The sequence below is a fragment of the Gadus morhua genome, chromosome 2 (genome assembly GCF_902167405.1).
Source record: "Gadus morhua chromosome 2, gadMor3.0, whole genome shotgun sequence".
Lineage (NCBI taxonomy): Eukaryota > Metazoa > Chordata > Actinopteri > Gadiformes > Gadidae > Gadus > Gadus morhua.
Window position 1 is genome coordinate 3,619,225 of NC_044049.1, and position 20,176 is coordinate 3,639,400.

General features: G+C 49.1%; 2 protein-coding genes across 3 annotated transcripts in view; both read right to left on the reverse strand.

Moving 5' to 3' along the window:
• Positions 1 to 3,901, reverse strand: part of LOC115532766 (adenylate cyclase 9) — a 28,253-nt gene extending 24,352 nt beyond the window's left edge. Inside the window, exons 1-2 of the mRNA XM_030342649.1 lie at positions 3,420 to 3,901; positions 404 to 3,172 (exon numbers count right to left, since the gene is read on the reverse strand). Coding sequence (XP_030198509.1) covers positions 404 to 2,253 — 1,850 coding nt within the window. The 5' untranslated portion in view covers positions 2,254 to 3,172; positions 3,420 to 3,901. The remainder of the gene's footprint in view (positions 1 to 403; positions 3,173 to 3,419) is intronic.
• A 735-nt stretch (positions 3,902 to 4,636) lies between these two features.
• Positions 4,637 to 19,411, reverse strand: srl (sarcalumenin). 2 transcript variants are annotated; one of them, XM_030347806.1, is made up of 7 exons: positions 19,329 to 19,411; positions 11,837 to 11,935; positions 11,005 to 11,100; positions 9,686 to 9,721; positions 8,501 to 8,617; positions 7,937 to 8,170; positions 4,637 to 7,524 (listed from the first exon to the last, which is right to left on the reverse strand). In XM_030347806.1, exons 1-7 carry the CDS (start codon positions 19,387 to 19,389, stop codon positions 6,713 to 6,715), a joined length of 1,455 nt encoding a protein of 484 aa, XP_030203666.1. In that variant the 5' UTR covers positions 19,390 to 19,411; the 3' UTR covers positions 4,637 to 6,712. The 2 variants fall into 2 exon arrangements, with proteins under 2 accessions (XP_030203666.1, XP_030203674.1); XM_030347814.1 differs by lacking the exon at positions 9,686 to 9,721.
• Between the last annotated feature and the right edge of the window lie 765 nt (positions 19,412 to 20,176).

Consider the following 20,176-nt stretch of genomic DNA (forward strand, 5'->3'; position numbering starts at 1 on the left):
TGACAGGCCTTGAATGATGAAAAGCCAGATTAAAAGCCTCTTTGTTCGTTGGTATGATTTCTGCCTTTAATCACGCAACCAAAAGGTTTCCACCACTGGGAAACCGATAGGGGGATCGGAGGAGCCAGACACACGATAAGGCAAATCTGGAGAGAATAGCAGCATGACAACGCGGCAAAGCAATCCTTGGAGCTCCGAACAAGGTTAGCAGAGCGTGCCCTGGGGGGGGGGGTGTCTGGGACACCGCGTAATTGAACTTAGTCAGTGGAGGACGGGAAGGGAAAGGCCATGCAGAAATGGCAATCATCGAAAGTGAAAGTCAAAGACATACTACAACAGATGAAACATATATACGTTATACTCATGAGATCATATCATTTCTCAGACACGAGTTCTATTCCATTATTCCGTTAAGCTGAGGATTGAGCAGCACCCACCTTTGAGCTGGTCCGACACGACACTCTGCCCCACTCGCTCCACCACCCGGCCGTCCTCGCGCAGGTAGCGGTCGTCCAGGAAGTTGGCGGTGGCCTCCGACAGGTGCACCTTCCCGGCCACGCCCAGCTGCTCCATCAGGTTGGCGAGGTTCACGTCGTTGGACCACACGTCGAACTTGAACCGCTTCATCCCCAGGATCCCGCACAGAACGGTACCGGTGTGGACGCCCACGCGCATGTTCACCATCTCCTTCTTCTCCTGGCAGAACTGCTCGATGGCCTGGATCATGCCCAGGCCCATCTCCACGCAGCAGTAGGCGTGCTCCGGCCGTGGCTCCGGGCACCCCGCCACGCAGTAGTAGCAGTCGCCCAGCGTGCTGATCTTCTCGCAGCACGTCAGCTCGCAGAGCCGGTCGAAGCGTCCGAACAGGTCGTTCAGGAGGCCCACCAGCGCGTGCGCCGACTTGTTGGCCGACATCTTGGTGAAGCCCACGATGTCGGCGAAGAGGATGCTGACGGGCTCCATGCGCTTCATGTTGAAGGGCCTGAAGATGAGGTGCCCCCGGGGGATGGAGGTCTTCTTGCGCTTGTTGCTCTTCGGGCTGGAGATGGCGGCGGCGGCCCCGCTGCTGGAGTAGCGCTTCACCGAGCCGTCGCCCAGCTCGTCGTCGCCTTGCTTCATGAGGTCGTCGGCGACGATCCTAGGCATCACCGAGTGGATCATGCGCTCCTTCAGCGCCTTCTCCACCTCCAGGTCCTTCCCGTGCATGATGGCCTGGCCCACCTTGAGGAAGGTGCTCCGCGAGCGCACCTCCGACATGATGAAGAGGTGGATGCCGATGGCGTGGGCGCACAGGTGGAGGAGGGCCTTGGCCGGGCCCAGCCAGCGGAGCGTGTCCCAGTCCGCCTGCGAGGCCGAGCCGGGGGCCTCGGTCAATCCGGTCAGGTACAGCCACCCCAGACCCTCGAAGATGAGCGAGTAGAGCAGCCCGAGCAGGACCGAGGCGTAGAGGCGGATGTGGAGAACGCTGTACAGCAACAGCAGCACCTCCATGCACAGGGAGAAGGTCCCCACGGGCGAGATGCACGGGGCTGACGAGCACTGCGTTGCGTTCTTCCCGAGGGAGACGTTATAATAATCAGCCCCCATGCCGCTGAAGTCTCCCTCGTCTGACTCCACGGGCGAACGCTCAAAGTCCCGGAAGCCCGACGTGCGGATCTGGGGAGCCAGCGTGAGGGAGAAGGTGGCCAGGATGAGCAGCAGGGACACCTGGTTGTAGAAGCGGCCGTAGAACCGAGTGAAGGTCAACAGGAAGAGGAGAAGGCAGAAGAGGAGGAAGGCCGCGGCGGGCAGGAGGAAGGCCTTCCGGTCGCAGCGGGAAGGGTTGACGGCAAAGTACAGTCCCCAGAGGACGCTGGCCGCCGCCAGGTAGAAGAGCACGTAGCGGAAGCGTCGGCGCGTCTGGGGGAAGCACCTCTCGCGGCACGCCTCCTCCAGGATGGACGAGTCGAACTTGGGGTCCCAGAAGTGGCCGGCGGACCTCTCGAAGAGCTGAGGAATGTTCCTGTGGGAGCGGAAGTTCTTGACCGCGGCTCTCTTGGCCCCGGATTCCCCCGAGCTGCAGCTGGACGAGATGCTGTACTTGCAGTGCTTGGACCCCCCTATGAAGCCGCCTCCTATGGCCCCTAGGGGCCCGGCTCCATGCTTGTGTTTCCCACTGCTGCTGATCCTCACGGAGACGCTGCCTTCCCCGCTGGAGTCACAGCTAGCTTCTGTGTTGTGGGGGATCAGTTGCTGATGTTGGGGGGACGCCATGTTGCAATTCGGTTGGTTTGTTTGCTAGAATCGAAGATCCACACTATGCGGAAAGGTGTAACCGGATATTTGAGGGGGCAAGGCGAAGAGTACAAAGGCAATGTAGGGATCCACAGGATACTAGGCCACACGATGTGGTTTTAAAGGTATGATTGCCAGGACCACAGCCAAGCTAGTCTAAACTAGTCTAAATGCAAAAATGTATTTCCTGGGTGGTCCATCCATGCATTCCATTTACTCCCACTGTTTTGACGCAATTGAGTCTGTTGGTTCACCCACTGGCCTACTTGTCTGCTTCAGTTTAAACTCAGACCTCCACTGTTGGAGCTTTGTCCCAATTATTGGCAACACACTAGGGAAATGACAGCTACTACACATGAATATGACATTTGCCGGATTAAAGGGTTATGTCAGCTTTGTTACTGCCGCAATTCTTTTGGCAATCAGCATTGATTTCCTTTGACTCGATGTGCCATGTGATGCAATTATAATCAAAGATAGGCAGATATTTGTTTAAAAATGGCGTTTAGAACAGCTCTTATCCATAATTGAATAATAGTCTATCATACATCGGATATTTCACAAGGTTTGCAGCATTCAGAATTAACAACTTCACCACCCTTATTTTGCAAAATAAATTAAGACCTAGGCAAACCTGGTATTCGGAAAAGGCTGCAGAAAGACTTCCCCTGCTTTTGTTGAATGTCTTTCAGCTTTCAACGCTCACGTCCCTTCCCACCGGTGTTTATTCCGAAGCTTCTTGCAATAGCCCGAATGGGTAGTACACCAGTGGACTGAGTCCCGTCCTTTCCCGCAGCGCCTACTCCTGCAGGAATATCTCCTGCTGATGTCTCCAAATGGAGACGATTTGCGCTCACAAAGCGTATTCAGCGAAGGACTGTTGGAAAACCAATGCGATCTGTGCAGTTGAGAAAACACAACAGCAACATATGTTGAGTGGATCAGATCGCGAATGACAGACACGTGAGAGTAGACGCATCATCGGCGAACACCACAGCTGAATTGACACCTATTTTGAAATCAATTAGACCATCAGGGATTCACCATTAACCATTCCTTCCGTGAGATGAATCCACATCATGTTTTACGCCTCGGGTCATGCCGATGTTGATTCGATTCAGAGACGCTCGACGAACGACACGTACCGTGGAATAACAGGATGCAGGACTGGATGTAGGAGATTCTGTAGGCTTCACAGAAAAGTTTGTCTTCCCCGGCGTTTATCATCTATTTCTTCAGCGCGGAGTGGAAAGTATGCCCAATGAAATCGTTGTTCTCATTCCCCTCTGTCTTCTTCCCGAAACTCATGTACCTTTCGATGCATTTCATTTCATTGTGTAGGACAGCCAGCCTCGACACGTCTCGTCTCCACCAGAAACCCCGTCCATCTAAACCCGGTTGTGTTGTGGAGTCTCGCCCCCCTCCAGATCCAATGACCGCCCGCTGTCCGGCGTCTCGTTTTTAAAGCTTCTCCTCTCCCGTCCTCCCCACCAATGGCTTCTCCTCCTCCCGTCAGCCCGCGACACGCGTCTCCGGTGGGCTGTCAGACGTCGCCGTCCTTCCCGCCTCCTCGAGGAGAAGAGCAGGCGTTGTTCCTCTGGAGTAGGGGGGGGGTCGGCTGGTGAGGAGGGAATTGAGAGCGGGAACTAGGGGGGAGAGACATGCGTGCACGTACGGGGGAGGGGGTTGGGGGAGAGACGTGCACGTGCACGTAGAGAGGGTTGGAGGTTGGGGGGGGGGGGGGGCGGGTGTCTAGAGAGGACGTAAGCGGTGGAGCCAGGTGGGCTGAGGGCCCTTCATCATCGCATCCTACCTCTCGTTAGTCCCATGCAGTGGAGCGGTTGGCGTCGCTGGTTACCGTAAAGCAGGCTGCTTTTATACTTACTTAATAGCTGATTCGGCAGGAGGGTAGGTAAATAATGAGGCTTCATTGTATAATTGTAATTGATGATAACGTAGCATCAGTTAAATGTGCTTGTGACACAATGTCAAGAAACAGGTGGCCTTGTTCTATTCCGACCGTGAAATGTTATGAACTCGCCCAGGGCTTCATGGGGGTCTTGGGAAATAAAAAGCAACTCCAACGCAAACTACCTACTCCTGCGATCAGCGAACAGTGCGCGCGCGCGCGCGCACACACACACACACACACACACACACACACACACACACACACACACACACACACACACACACACACACACACACACACACACACACACACACACACACACACACACACACACACGCCAACCTGGCCCCCCCACACAAAGTCACGAATTGCGAACAATAGGCCTACTGTAATGCAGCTCAAGGGATTTGCTCAGGAATACGATTAAAAAGAAAATAACAACGCCGCATGTATTCTCTCAGTCAGAAGTGTTTAATGTTCATGATTCGCTGGACAAGATTTCGGCTGAAAGCTATTGTGGGCCTACACAAAAACAAAGCACATGAGCAGTCTCTATTAAAGTCACAGACAATCTAAAACGAGTAACTTTTACAAACCTACACCATAAGCGCAGGGTCAGTTGTTCCATTAACCCGGCGACCGATGAACAAGAAGTCACCCTGCCAGGTGACTGGCGTATCATACCTGTCTCCACAGTGTCCCCTAGTGGGCAGCTTCTGTCACTGCAACCGTGTCCCTCGAACCTGACTCGAAATTATGCAAAATGTGTATCACTTATACTTCTTTTTTTGTTGATTCTGCAGAGATTAATGGTGTGTTTTTTCATTATTATCTTGCAGGTAGGCCTTCCTTTTATTTATAATACATGTCTAGGAAAAACATTCCTAAACTACAATGGATTAGTGGGGACAACAACAAAGTATAGGGAAATAGACAAACACAGAGCCGAAATCAGCCAGGCACTCTTGTGATTCTAGTAATCAATGCACGGCTGATCACAAATCATACCTAGACAAACCCTTTCCAGTAAGTATTTCATTAAGTCACAATGTGTACAACTATCCAAACCTTTTATTTTATTTTGCCATTGCCAGGTTCAGGGTCAGGGATCAAAGGTCAGATGATAACGTTTTCACCACTTTCTTCAACGCTAATTTCCAGCCCACGCATAGTACTCCCTAACTGCCTCGAATTGGTCATTGCATTTTAACATGAATAAAAAATGTATTGTGTATTACTTCAAATAGAAGGATTTTATATCAGGTTAACTCCTAGGCTATTACTTGTAGCATAGCATAGCCTAAATATTGTGTCTATTTAAGATTGTGGTTCCTTACCCATATAATAAAATGAATTGCTTCCAACTGACAGAACAAAGACACAAGCAAGCTGCATGTCAGAACACATAATTCATGTTATCAATGCCATATTATGGACACCAACATTTATAGCTTTTCATTATTTCATGTCACACGTCACTTTTCATGTGGTCATTCAGCTTTAATGCTGGAGAGCTTATGGAGAGGTGAAAGAAACGTGCAATAAAGCATTCAATGTCAACCAAAGAATGACACATTTACAGACAAAACAGTACGAATAGTTAAGAAGTCGAGCAGAACGCATAACCCTGCCTGCCGGTGAAGACTGTGACCCTTGAACCCTGACCTTTGCTCCCACAAAAATGATAATTTCACAGGTTGTCAACAACCCGTATCAATGAGACCACAACATATGAGACAAATAAATAGATATCTTTTTTGCACTCTAGGGATGGTGAAGTCAGTTCTGTTAGGAAAACGTTGACCTACTCAAACGGAAATGCATGCATCTACAATGCATGCTGCTAAATACGGTTGCATGCAAAATGAATGTTGTTCAGAAAGAATCGAATGCAGAGGTATGGCTTCCTACATAGCACCCGAAGGCTCGGTGCAGCACCCACAACATTTTATTTGATAAACGATTATGAAGCACATGGAATTGACCTGTGACGATGCAAATCTAAAGATCTGACAAAACACAATTGGCCACTCCCGTTTCAAATCCCCCGTTTTATTTACACAAAAAGGGCTGGTGATTGGATGGTGGTCAGCCTCAGGCTTTTTTCAAAATTTTCCTTAAATTTTGCTATTTTTGTAACTCGTCTTGGAGACGACATTTCCCCTTGCACCCGGGGCCAGAGAGTCCACGGTGGTCGTGCCAGAGAAAGCAATGATGATGGCGTGTGTCTTCATTAAATCCCCCCAATGATATCCTTGTCTCTGTAACACGACTATCATTCAGCTGCCGCAACATTCATACAAACGCTCCCTCCTCCTATTGCCCGTGTTTCCCCCAAACCCCCAGAAAGCACCACTTCATACCCTCCTGAGAAAAAAAACCCAACAAAGAACCAAAACCCAAAACTCCTCTTACTCTCGTTCGACAAGACATGCTCTCTGATAAACGTAGGTTCGGCCAACACCAGTCCCTCGACTCCCTTCCTCTTCCCTCTCCCCTCTCTCCTTCTCAATTCGTCAACCTCCGTCAGTTTTTCCGATAGCGGTTCTTAGGCTTCTCGTCGCAGCCAGTGGCCTCGCAGCTGTTGAGGCCGGGCTGTTTGTCGGAGTTGATGCTGCTGAGCAGCGCGGGCAGCTCGTCTGTGATGGCCTTCTCGATCTTGCCCAGCAGGCAGCCGCCCATGTAGGAGCACTGCGTGGTCAGTGGCTTGAAGCTGGTGATGGCGTTGACGCCGAAGAAGTCGCGGTAGGCGTCGCGGTTGGGCAGGTCGAACTTGCTCACGTTGGTCTTGGCCAGGATGGACTTGAAGATGTAGAACTTGTCGGGGTCGTCCACGATCTCCTTGAACACCAGCTCGGGGTCGCTGAAGTAGCTCATCTTGTCGTTGTAGGTCTGCACGTAGCGGTCCACCAGGAGCGCGTGGATGCGCACGCGGATGCCGTGCTGGCGGATGAAGGCGATCTTGTTCTCCAGGCGGTTCTCGATCACCTGGTTGAGGTCCTCCAGCAGGGAGATCTCCTCGCGCTTGAACAGCTCGCGGCTGGTGTCGGGGGCGTAGTCGTAGGGCCAGAAGGAGCTGACGTAGACGCGGGGCGGCTCCGTCACGTTGATGAGGGGCGCCAGGCTCCAGAACAGGGCGCCGTACACCCGCATCAGGTCCTGGGTGGCCAGGTTGTCCGCCTTGTTGAGGATGATGCGGATCTGGGACTCGCGGCCCTTCAGCTGGCGGAAGAGCATCTCCAGCTCCAGGCCCACGTCCAGCTTGGTGGGGTCGAACACCACGAAGATGAGGTCGGCGCGGTCGATGAACCACTGGCACACGTCGTTGAAGGGGTAGCCTGGGAGAGGAGGGAGGAGGTTGGTTTATAGAGCAGCTTTCAAACCCTCCAAACCCAAGGCCATTCGTAGTGCTTTACAAATGGATTACATGTAAAAACTTTTAGACGACAATTATTAAAATACATTAACAGATAGACACGGGGAGAACGCATCCCATCTCTGTCATTTGTAAGACCGGGCATGCTGAGATACACTGTCGGGCTCACAGAACCATTATTTAACGTCAAGAGTAACAACTTGTGTGGATGTTGAGCTTGACCAATAAGGGCAAGATCATTCTGTTGAGTGGCTTTTGACGTCGACCCAATTAGAACCTGCCCCAAAATCCAGAGGGGAACATTGAGGATCAAACTAGTTCTACCTCATCACAGCCATCTCGTGCCAGTGCTTCACACCCCGCGGTAGAAGTACCTCTCTCCTGCTGCTTGCGGTTCTCGATGATGCCGGGCGTGTCCACGAAGGTGACGCGCTCCAGCAGCTTGTGGGGCATCTCCACCCCGATCAGCTTCTCCAGGAAGTTCTGCCCGAACTTCTCCAGCGGCGAGAAGGAGCGGGAGCTGTCGGCGGCCATCACGATGCCCTCCACCGAGCGGATCTTCTCCCCGTGCATGATGACGGTGAACTCGGAGGTAGTGGGCTCAGCGCCTGCAAACAGTTGGGAAGGCGTGGGTCAGTTTGAACAGGTGGATGATTGGAAAGCGGGAAAGCAGCAGATGTTTTAGAAGATGCTTTATTGTCGTCGCATAAGTAACGACGAAATGTCCTCATCTTACCATCACTAGCAGTACCAGGAACATCAAATCATCATTAGCAGCACTAGTAGCATTTATCCATCACTAGAGGTACTAGGAGCCTTTAACCATCGCCAGCATTACATTTTAGTTTCACTATATTATATAAGATGCCATTACTTTCCACTACGTTCTACACGATGTATGTGGCTGAAGTGCCCAGGCCGTGAGAGAGGGGGGTTACCTGTGTAGAGCTGGTAGGGGCTGTTTTGCAGACCCAGGAGGTAGTTGATCATGGAGGACTTTCCCACGCTCCAGGGCCCAAGGAACAGCACCATGGGCTTGGAGGTGATCTCTCCATCTGTCGTGGTGGAACAAGACGGAGAGAAGACACTCAAAACCAAAATTGAGTCTAATGCTTCTTTTATGCACTTTAGAAAGAGTTGAGGTCAGGTGAGATCAATAGGCGATATATTCAATGTGCGCTTTGAAATGGCACAAGGCATTGTTTTTGTTCTTGACTGCATTTCTCAAAGCAATGCATGTCAGGACAGCACTGTCAATCACAAACCGGCCCATCACAAATTTTTCAAAACAGAGAAAGCCAGAAAACCAGCAGAAAAATACATACAAGTGGAAAAGGTATTCTACCATAAATATCATTAGAGGCTAGCTCCAGTCCAAGCCTTCTGATACTTTGCCTTCGACCATGCATTGATGTCTGCTGCATCAATGCATGGCCCAATGCTGTAGTAAAGCTGGGAAAGCAAGCAGAGCCTCTCAAAGCAAGCACGAGTGCGTCTGGGTGGGCATGGTGTTGGGAGGGAGGGCTCTGGTAAGTGCTGCTTTCATTGGTCCAAAAACAACTTTTTGGTCAACCAAGATGGAGATGGTTGTTTTGCCGCGAGTAAACCCAAACACCACGGTTGGCGTTTAGGTTTTTCAGTTTGATTGGCAACAATCCGATGTTGAGAATCTCAACCCACTACCCACCCACCCCAGTCCACAGTAAGCTAAATCCCCTGTGTCCATGTGCGACAGCCTGTAGCATTAGCTGGAGCCGGTCCTGCACATGCACCCTCCTCCACATCATAAGGCCTGGGCTTCTCTCCAGACTCTGCTCCCTATCTACCCACGAGTCTGCTTGTCCTTCAACCAGATCGTTGTGTACTGCAAGACCAAATGCTAGATTGGAAGGGCTACATTGGAGGGCACAGCTTATAAATCCAATGAGTGTGAATGTTTATGACCTGAGATGAACCAGGGGCATCACTTTGGTCGTTATTTACTACTAACAACCAAACTGATATAATTCCATGACGGTGAGTGAATGATGATGATGGATCAGACGAGATGGAGGGAGGTTGATGAGCACTGAAAGCAGTGCCATGCACAGGGAGCCCTCCCTCAGACCAGACGCCATACCCACCTGTTCCTGAGTCCCCCAAGTTGCGTCCCGGGTAGGCTGTTAGATGAGGGGGGGACGGGACAAGGGGAGGGGAAGGAAGGATGGGAGGGTTAAGAGTGGGAGGAGGGGAAGGAGGAAGAGGAAGAGAAGAGAGAGCAAGGGAGAGCTAGAGCGAGGAGTAAAGATGTGCGTGGAAGGATGTGTGTAATGGGAAAGGAATCGTATATTCGACCATCGTGATCAAACATGTCAGTTTACAATGGGTGATTTATTATGTATATCCTCTACAGCTGCATCCAGGCTGTGACCTCCAACTACTTGCTTTTATAACTTATTTGTATTATCTCATATTTAACCTTTGATTAAATTCTACCTGCACACTAACTTCTTTACTGCAAGATCAATCTTTTTCATTTGATTTTGTTGCCTTTTTCTCTTGACTTGGGGACATTATAAATAGAACAAAATAGGTCCATCATAATTCATTTATGAAAATAATAAACAAGAGTGATGGCTGCAGTGAAAATGCATTAGTGCGGGTTTAACCCTTCCCATGTATAAAGAGTATAAACCATGTATAATGAAAGAGCCGAGATTGGTCTTTGTGTCTTCTGTACCTCGAGCCACAAGAGGGCAAACAGTTATAATCAGAAGATTTTAAACTGCATGAAAGGACTCAAGAATGTGTCTCAAGAAAGTAAACTACAAGTCATAAGGGCAAAATTATTTTATTGAAATAATAAAAAATCTTATAAAAGCAAAGAAAAAAGGCATGTGCTAAAACAGGAGATATTAAAATAATATCTCATATCAGCAGAACTATGAAGGACATTGCCTCTACAACATATTTTGGTTATTTAAGCTGAGACTGCGAGCGTTCAGCATCACATAGTCCATCACACTATGATTCTTTTTTTTATTGTTCGCCTAAAGCACTTGAGAGCCCCCCTTCACCCCTTTCTCCACCTACTGTTACTCAAGCAAAAAATAAAGACATAACAAACCCATCATCATCTCCACCCCCACCACCACCACCGCCACCACCATCACATCCACCACCACCACCACCACCACCACCACCACCACCACCACCACCACCATCACCACCACCACCACCATCAAATCCACCACCACCATCACATCCACCACCACCACCGCCACCACCACCACCACCACCACCACCACCACCATCTCCAACCCCACCACATCCACACCAACCCCTACCACCACCTCAACACCACCACCACCTCAACACCACCACCACCTCCAACATCTCCACCTCTTCCACCTCCACCTCTTCCACCTCCACCTCAACACCAGCAGCATGCATGCGGCTGTACCTGAGATCTCGTGCTGCCTCAGCTCATTGTACTTGTACGCCTGCTCCATGGGCTTGATGGCCGAGTGGTAGATCTTACGCAGCTTCTGAAGGGCCGCTGCAGAGGAAAACAACCACAAAACAACACTAAAACACCAGAGGAAGCTGGGGGGTTTGGGGAGGACACCGGGAAATGTAGGGGGGAAAATGCAACTGCTCCGAATGCAAATCTTTTGCACATCAGGTCCGAGCATGTTTTGATGAATTATTCAAATGTAATATATGGTAGTTAACACAAATGCATTTTTTATGGTTGCTGGAGCAGAGGGCTTCCCGGTATTTAAGATCTGCTTGGTGGTAATGGTTTATTTAGCAGCCATGATGACGTAAACCATCGGATCTATGAAGAAACCAAATACATTTACGGATACATATTTATTTTATAGCATTGGCATCAAGCCATTAAGGTCCGTATCTGGTAAAGGAAGATACAGGGTATTTCTACCAAAAATACTTTGTCTTGTACACAAAAAGAACTATAAAAATGGATACAAATATATATAAATGATATGAAAAATATAGAAATGGATAAATATATATATATCATATGAAATGGGTGCAGGAAATACATAGGGATTGATTAGGAGTTGAAGGCTGACGACGTTGTTTCTATAAACCTCGAGACTAGACGTAGGCCCAATCCCATTTCTACCCCTAACCCCTTCCCCTTACCCCTTCAAAACAAGGGGAAGGGGTAAGGGGAAGGGGTAAGGGGTAGAAATGGTATTGGGCCTAAAGAGGATCCCGCCTCCCAGTGAGAACCCAGGACACCAGCTCCCCTCCTGCTCTACTACCTGTATAGTCTCCTGACTTGTCATCGGTGGCCAGACGCAGGGTCTCTTCGATGTGAGTCTTGTCCCGCAGGGCATACGGAACATCCTCCACCTCCTCCTCTGTGGAAAATCACCAGAACGTCATATTATCTGATTTAGTGACATACGAAAGATGAATCAACTGATTTCGAACCGTTTTAATTTAACCCCTTTTTTACCTGGGGGAAAGAGCTTTCAGAGGATTTATTCTAAAAAACGGATGCGTCTCTCATCTTTGATGAGGTGAAAGCACACTGAAAATAACTTCAGTATTGTTAGGTTATTTATTTACTTTATTATTTTATTATAGTATTCTTAAGTTATTTTATCTATATATCTGCAGCTGAAAATGATATGGAATACCACAGTAGTGTCTAATCAATATCACTATTGATAACATCAGAAATTCAAACACATAATTTGTGAACATTGTCTGAAAAGAGCGTGAGATGAAAAAACTTTCGGTATAACAAATGTTTAATCAAATGAATTTAGTTCCAATGTTGGATTAGATTTACCACCCATTTATGTTCCAGCATGTTTTCATAAGTGACCGCAAGCTGTAAACACCATACTCTTCATTTCGTTCATGGAGCGCCACACACCTGGGAGAACTCATCCTACCCCAATCACATCTTGGACGGTTCACAACCGGGCGATTAACGCGACAACACCAGGATGCAAACCCAACACCACACGGGTGAGTCATCTCCATATTCGTACGCATGATTTTAACCTGGATCACAGCTGCTACTCCCATCCAACTCCTAATTCAACAGCAAAGCCCATTAAGATAAACAAACATAAAAAAAAACATTCCCTCAACGTGGCCGCTTTTGGACCTGGAAGAGAGAGATAGAGCTATTCGCTCGTCGGACTTCCCCCCGATGAGGAGCGGACCACAAATAGCACCACCCTGATCCCTGATCGCCGTGGCAGCCAGCGCCACCGTAGGACAGACAATGATTTGTAATCCTCGCTTGTTGTGTTTCCATATTTAACCACCCATTCGGAACCCATTGGTCTGCCGGTTTCGCCTGTCCTTCTATGCCAGAGCCCAGGGAGAAGCGTTCTCTGTATGGCCGCTACGCAGGGGGCTTGGCCCCGCAGGCCGACCCCAGATTCACAGCAAGACCCACCGGGGCAGGGGTACGGGGCTATTTATAGGAGCTGTTGGTGGATGGCTCCTGGATCACACTTGTCGGAATAGTTTGCCGCCAGCAGCATGGCAATCAACTCCCTCACTGCTTTGACAACGTTGTCTTTCTCTTTAAATGAATGTAGGCCTACGCCTGATTGCGTTTGCAATCACATAATCTGATCTGATTATTCTAGCTCGGTTGTGCGCAGTGATTGATTGGTGATGCATTATGAGGCATTATGAAGTCTTGATGATCTATTCAATCAATTGTGAATGTTAGTTTTCATGTGTAAAATGAATGCAGTCACATTATGATAGGTTGTTGCCTGTCAATACAGTATGCTATGTCTCCTTATCCCTTTCCTTCCAGATTAAGTGAATCTCAAAATGATCGGACAACCAGTAAAATAAAGACAAGGAACTTTCGCCGGCTCCCCCTGGCTTACTGTTACGCTGGCCACTTAAAATATCAAACGTATTTCTGATTAGAAATGTCCCGTGAAGGATTCAACAGAATAGTCAGTGAAGGCAAAGCTGTATGATCTCCGCGGGGGACCCGCCCCGGACTGGCTGCCATGGTAACCATTAAAGAGTTCAAACACATGCATGATGAGCAGATAGAGATGACAGGAGGAGGTCAAGCACAAGAGACGACAAATCTCTGTGGAGTTTTTCTTTTAAAATTGTTTCATGTTCTGTTTGATGTAATTTAGTTTTAAGGAATCGCTCCTAAGTGGAATTTCGGGATGCTTAATTTACGTCTGATTGACTACACTTCGAAAGCATGAATATCTTCTGCATTCATAATTGCTAAACTGTGCTTCCAGTTAAGAAAGTACATTTCCAAACAAGCACTGTACATTTTAAGCTGCTGACATTCTGTGTGTGTGTGTGTGTGTGTGTGTGTGTGTGTGTGTGTGTGTGTGTGTGTGTGTGTGTGTGTGTGTTTGCTAGGTTCCAGAATGAACCACCAGCTACCGCACTAACAATAACCTCGTCCTCATGCATTTTCTCAGCCTGAAGACATAGTGCTAAATAGCACTACCGCTAGACAGATGCTATTTGGCATGCCCATCGTGAGGTGTCACCACGGCTTGGTGTGGCAGCATCGGGGACACCCGGCCCCCAGACTTTGGCCATAATGTAGTCTCCTGTTCCCTTCCTGAGTATGTCCTACTGAGTGTCTAAGAATTCAAATTTATGACCAGTGTCTTTCTTAGCCTTTTGTTCAATAACCCACGTGAAGTCCCTCGTTTTGTGCATCGGCATATGAACAATCAATGTAAATACACAATATAAATACGCATATAAACTACATGAACCTCTCTCAGTGAACCAAGTCCACCCCCTCAACCTACACCACAATTAGAGCCGACTGCATTATTTGGATCTTTTGATCTTTTGCTTGCAGGAAACCAAAATCAAAACCCATGAGGAACCGACAAGGTACACCTCTTGGCAACTAAGTCAACAGGTGTTCTCTAACATGTTGAACTGTGATTCCCTCAGCGGCGGCGTTCACTCTGCTAACACGCACTAACACTGATGTAAATAACCGACCCATGGGGTACTAAAAATGCTGTGTTCTTGGCAGATGCTTCGTTCAGCAAAGCTCTGCAGTGTCCGCGACACCAACGGAAACAGCAGCGCCTCGCCTATTCTCAGCCCGCCAGACGGCCCAAAATAACCAGGTGTAATGTGTGAGAACAAGACCTAGCAAACCCTTTTGCAGCCAGTGTAAAAGCCTTCAAAAGAGTTCATTCTGAGACGTCTTTATGAACCATTCGGAAAACAGGCTTAACTATCGCAGTCGTATAAGAGAGAGAAAGGGGCTTCTGCCCATTCGTCCGAGGAGGATTTGACCAACCACACACAGCTCTACCCCAGCGGATCTTTTTATAACTGTGTAAATCTCACTCGTATTCTGTCGTGTGTGTCACAGGATCCACTCCGCCTAGTCATTTCAGTCACCCTCAAACTCTGCACTGGCTAATGGAGTAGAGCTGTCATCATGCCATTTGAACGATCAGAAGATACCCTGAGACACAAATTACGATATGTCGCATACCGGTCTCCGTGCTTCCTCCCCAGACAGGAAGCCATGAGCTGGCTGCACTTAAGGGTTGTTTTTAACAGACATGAGGCTGTTTGCAGGGCTCTGGCCAGTGGATACGATTACAGTCAGCTGAGTGTCATTCACGGCAACTGAAATTGGTCTGTGGTTTCTTAAGGGTTTGAAGCACTTTGATTAGGTAATACTACTTAGGCTATACCTAAGGGCTTCAATGTAACGTGTACCACGTTTGTCCTTTACATGAGCGAGGACATGGAGATGTCAGGGTGTCAAAGTAGAGGACTGTCCTGATAACAGGCTGAAGATGAAGGCTCGCCTTGCCGACGCCATGCAATCAGAACATGGGGCCCCTACGAGCGAGATCTCAGCGGTGCCTGTGTAACTTGACTCCCCACTCACTTGAGAGCGTTCGCATCTCTTCACACCAGCCCCTTGAGTGGGCCTTTAAACTGCTGTGAAGCTGTTAACACCTTCCAATCTGGTCCATGCCCGGTGCCATGGCCGGAGACCCGGCTCCGACATGGCTCAGGCCTTGCCTTTGAATGGTGGCTCTTGCATCAGCCCCATAGCTCGCTCTATATTAACCCTGCCGGCGACAGGGGGAGTGGTAGGGGGCAGACATGCACAACTGACGTAAGGGACCATGTGTCCTCACTGAGAATGTTGCCAGGCAACCCTCTGTAGTTTGGGCAAACATGACTGCGGGAGTGGCCCGTCCAATTGGAATGCCGGTGGTTTAAACCTGCCGCGAGGATCCGGATTGGCCCTCGATGCCGACGGGCCGCGTAAGACGCACTTCGTCTGCAGACCATTAGCTCTGCAGATTATACATATCAGCAATGTGATACGGTAGACTAAGTCGAGGTGTAGCGAGCGTACCAATGATCGCTGATAGCTCCGGTCCCTGATTAGAACGAAAGATTATTCCTTTCTGGGATTGCTGGGATCCTCGCCCTGTTTAAGTATTGCAGACTATGCCGTACCTTGTGGTCTCAAGTAATAACAACAAACTTTCAAAATACATAATCAATTAGATCACGTGATGAATTCAGAATGTCAGAATTGATCCTTTATGAATATCAAATGTGTATTTGTGTCTTAGATCGCATCTACACTGTTCAGTTGATGTGTGATGCGTGTAAGGTCCCCTGAGGTTCCCCTCACAGGACAGTGAAGGTAATTTAAAGGCCCAAAAGCTACCAGGGGCCCAATGCAACTAGGGGGCCAAGCTACTAGGGGCCAAGCTGCTAGGGGGCAAAAGCTACTGGGGTTCCAAAGCTACTGGGGGCCTGTGGTTCTATGAATCATCTTTTTAGCACAATTATGAGTTCAGTGAGATGATTTATATAGCACTGACAAACAAAGGGAACATATCCCAAAACCACCACACATACAGTGAGTGTAAACCATATTATATCCCCTAACTAACCCTAACCCCCTCCCCACCCACCCCGTAAGGCATGGCTTGTGCAGACCACTTGGAGGGGAAGCCACAGATGGCAACAGGTGTCTGTAGTCGCTGGAGATCGTACACTCACCGGTCAGAAATAGCCTTACAATGGGTCAGAAGATGGAAAGAGGAGGGTGAGAGAATGGCGGCCCCCTATTTTAAGGCTCGGAGTGTTAGTCAGTCTGGAGACTAAGGGACTCTCGCATCCCAAAGGTACCGACCGGTGGATAGTCATCGGCACATTCGCCGTGCCGGGATCAATGTTCTTGTTGGACTAAAACACAAGAGTTGGAAGTGCAGTACTAAACACAAACCATCGTATTATCCAGGCACAAGAAGCTACAGTCCTTACTCCTAACCAGTTCCAGTGAGGCATATCTATAGATATATCCTAGTTTGGATCCGTATAGAATTTGGGAAAGTAAAAGCATATACGTCATGAAGTACAAGTTATAAAATAAAGTCATACACAGGTTTTCAACTACCACATTTGACTGACTTTAGAGTCTTGCTTGCCGATTGAACCAACCGCCTCCTCTCCTCCAGCCCTCCCCTAAGATGGGTTGGAGGAAATGTGTGGACCGGTTACTAGGAACAAGGGGCGAGAGGGCAGAGGCTCTTAGCGCGGCGGTGTTGAGCCGACTCAGGATCCCCGATGTCCTGTTCCCCCCGCCAGCGAGGAGGACATCCTCTGACCTTGAGGCTGGGGAAGGCGCTAGGAGGGCCGGGGGGTTTAGCAGCTCTCGTCCTGCGCTATGGGGAGAGCCGGGTCGGGACCCCGGGTGGGGGGTGTTAGTATTACTACGATCAGCGGAGGGATGTCCCAATTATACCACATGCCATCGATCGGGGAGCCTCATGGAAACCCAACGCCGGAGGTGGATCCAAGTCCTTCGTGGTAACGGATGGCGGGTTGAGCGGCAGGAAATGTAAACCGAGAGCCGGATTCAATCAAGCATCCTGATCCAGCTTAATGTTTGTCTCTGTGGGCAAGCCATGTTGAAGATCTGGATGATGTCCCGTTAGCAAGAACATGTTGGGAAGATATCATTTCCTAAGTGCCTTTTTTCTTGTTGTGATTGCTTTTAATATAGAATCTGAACTTTAGGCTCGGGTTGCATGGTTGTTATGAAGAGAGTATACTATAGAAATATAAAGTGTTCAACAAAGATCTGTCAGGAATGATTCTGTACAATGTCTTTTGGGATAACTTGAAATACCGCCCAAAAAGACTCAATACCAATTTCAATAAATACAAGCCGATATTTGAAAGTCCCTTTCATGTAGAGACCCAAAACCACTTGTGAGCCTGGTCACTCAGAGTGGTTAAGGAGTTTAACATCTCAAATTCAACCGCGCGTCATCGTGCTGGAAATCCAGACTGTGTACTGGTGTACCGACGCTGGGTTCGCACACACACCTGCGTGGGACCCCAGCCTTGACAACAGCCCCGTGGAGGTGTGTGAGAGGCAGCCCGGCCCCCGGCCCGGTCTCCCTGGCCCCTCCTGCCTGGAGAATGCATGTCCCTACATGGCCCACTGCTGGGAATAAATTGTGATTGTGACAGTGCAGGACGACAGCAGCTGTGCAGCCCGCTCTGAAGGCTAGCTGAGGGACTGCGAGGGGTGAGGAGGGGAGGGTAAAACCGTAATGGGCAGTGTTGGGTTTCAGGGGGTGTTGGTGGGGCCGGTAGGGGGGGGGGGGGGGGGGGGACTGCCAATCTTAGACACCTGACAGCGGTCAGGACCGCGGAGGCCCGGCCACCGGCGACAGAGCTGACCGCCGCGCCAAGGGCGCACAAGGGTGACGGGCGAGGGGAAACACCAACTGCTCTGCTCTCTGAGACACGGGAGCCTGACAGCATTTCTGCCCGATGGAGTAATCACCGGCTAAACATGGGTGGTCAACCCGCCGCCTTGGGCGCCACATTATTTCATATCAGTTCCCAGACGGCCCTGATCGGGATGTCGCCTACTCGTCCGTTGATGAGCGTTCACTCGATGAACAAACCGAGAACGCATTCCATGACTAAATGGACGGTCTGTTAATGTGATCGGTGCTGACATCCCCCACGGATCCATCGACTGTAAAACAGCAGCTAGCTTTAGACTGGGAAATGGAAATCATTTTGAATGAGAGGGGTTTCGTCCGTCGGGCTGTCACGTGGTTGGTTGACTTTCCATCAGATGGGGGAATTCTTTGAGACAGCTGCCACAATGTCAGATCCCAGGATAGAGAAAGACCAGCCTTCTGCTCTCGCTCTCTCTTTCTCTCTCATACATCTCGTCTCTACTTTACAATCAGGCGCCAAGGCATCGAACTGTAGCTGACAGGATGGATCTGATTTATTAATTTAAAATAGCGAGAGATGAGCGGGTCTGACCTGCCTATTCATAGATTGCACCGTAGCAGAACCGTACTCCTGTGAATGTGCTGCTTCATTCCCGGAAGCATCGCGGTCTCTGTCAGAAGCAGACACTAATCATCCATGCATACAACCTCTTTAAACAAGCCCACAGATGAAAGCTCACACTGAATAGTGGAATAGAGCGGCACTTTCTTAAATAAGAGTCGCAAGCACTAAAAGGTTAGTGAATGAGCTACAACCAGTGAATGGGCACTTCAAGAGTATGAGTCACAGCCACCGAACTTGGAGAACCACAAGTATGGGAACATGATTCTTCGTTTCTCAACGGACGATGGCTATTAAGCCTGTCTTTGTGGCCGAACAGTGCCAGTGCATAATTGGGCATTCAATTAGCAAACCCGCCCACAAAATAAAGAGAAATAACATAAACCAGGGCCTTACCTCCTGTGGCCTGCAAAAGCAGCAGGGAGACAAAGCAGCAGATTGACACTACACCCTTCATGATGGCTGCCAGGAGAACTCTGATGGCCACGCAGGCTATATATACCAAGGCAAAAAGGTCGAAGGTTGCCCAGGGAAAAGGGGGCAGGGCCAAGCACAGCGAGACAGTTGGTGTGTGTGTGTGTGTGTGTGTGTGTGTGTGTGTGTATCAGAGAGTCACAGCATGCCAGTAGGGCCCTGCGTGTGCAAGCAGCTGACTGTCTTTTTTAGGGTGAGGGCAGGCCGCTGGCCTTCAGCATCAAGACAAGGGGAGCGTGAGCGGTTATACAACGTGGAATATCTCCCTCACACCCGCCGCCTAGGCCCTTTACGAACGGTGACATGACGCACTGGTGCGCTCGGAGTCGGCTCTGTCGTCATTCAAAGAGGTTCATCATCATCCACGTACGTGGTGACTTGGTTACGTTTCATATCCTCGATCGTGCTGATGAGGGCGTCGATGCGAAGATACCGAAAATGATACAAATTATAAAACCATATTCATCGTAATTGTCACGAGTGTTTCCACTTCACAGCAAAAAACTGTGTTTGCGTGGGGGGAGACCAAACGCTACTGAATCAAACTAGAATTCCTACTACTGCAAAATGTCGGGCTTATTACAGATTAATCAAACTAAACTCAACACTGAGAATTTTATCTCACACCACATAAATCGTCTCAATTTGAATTAGTCCCACAATATGGCTTGGGTTTGGGGGGGTGGTACCAACACACACTCTTTCAGTAGCCAAATTCAATCCACCATTAGGCCTACATAATTATTGCTTTATTACATCATGGAGGATTT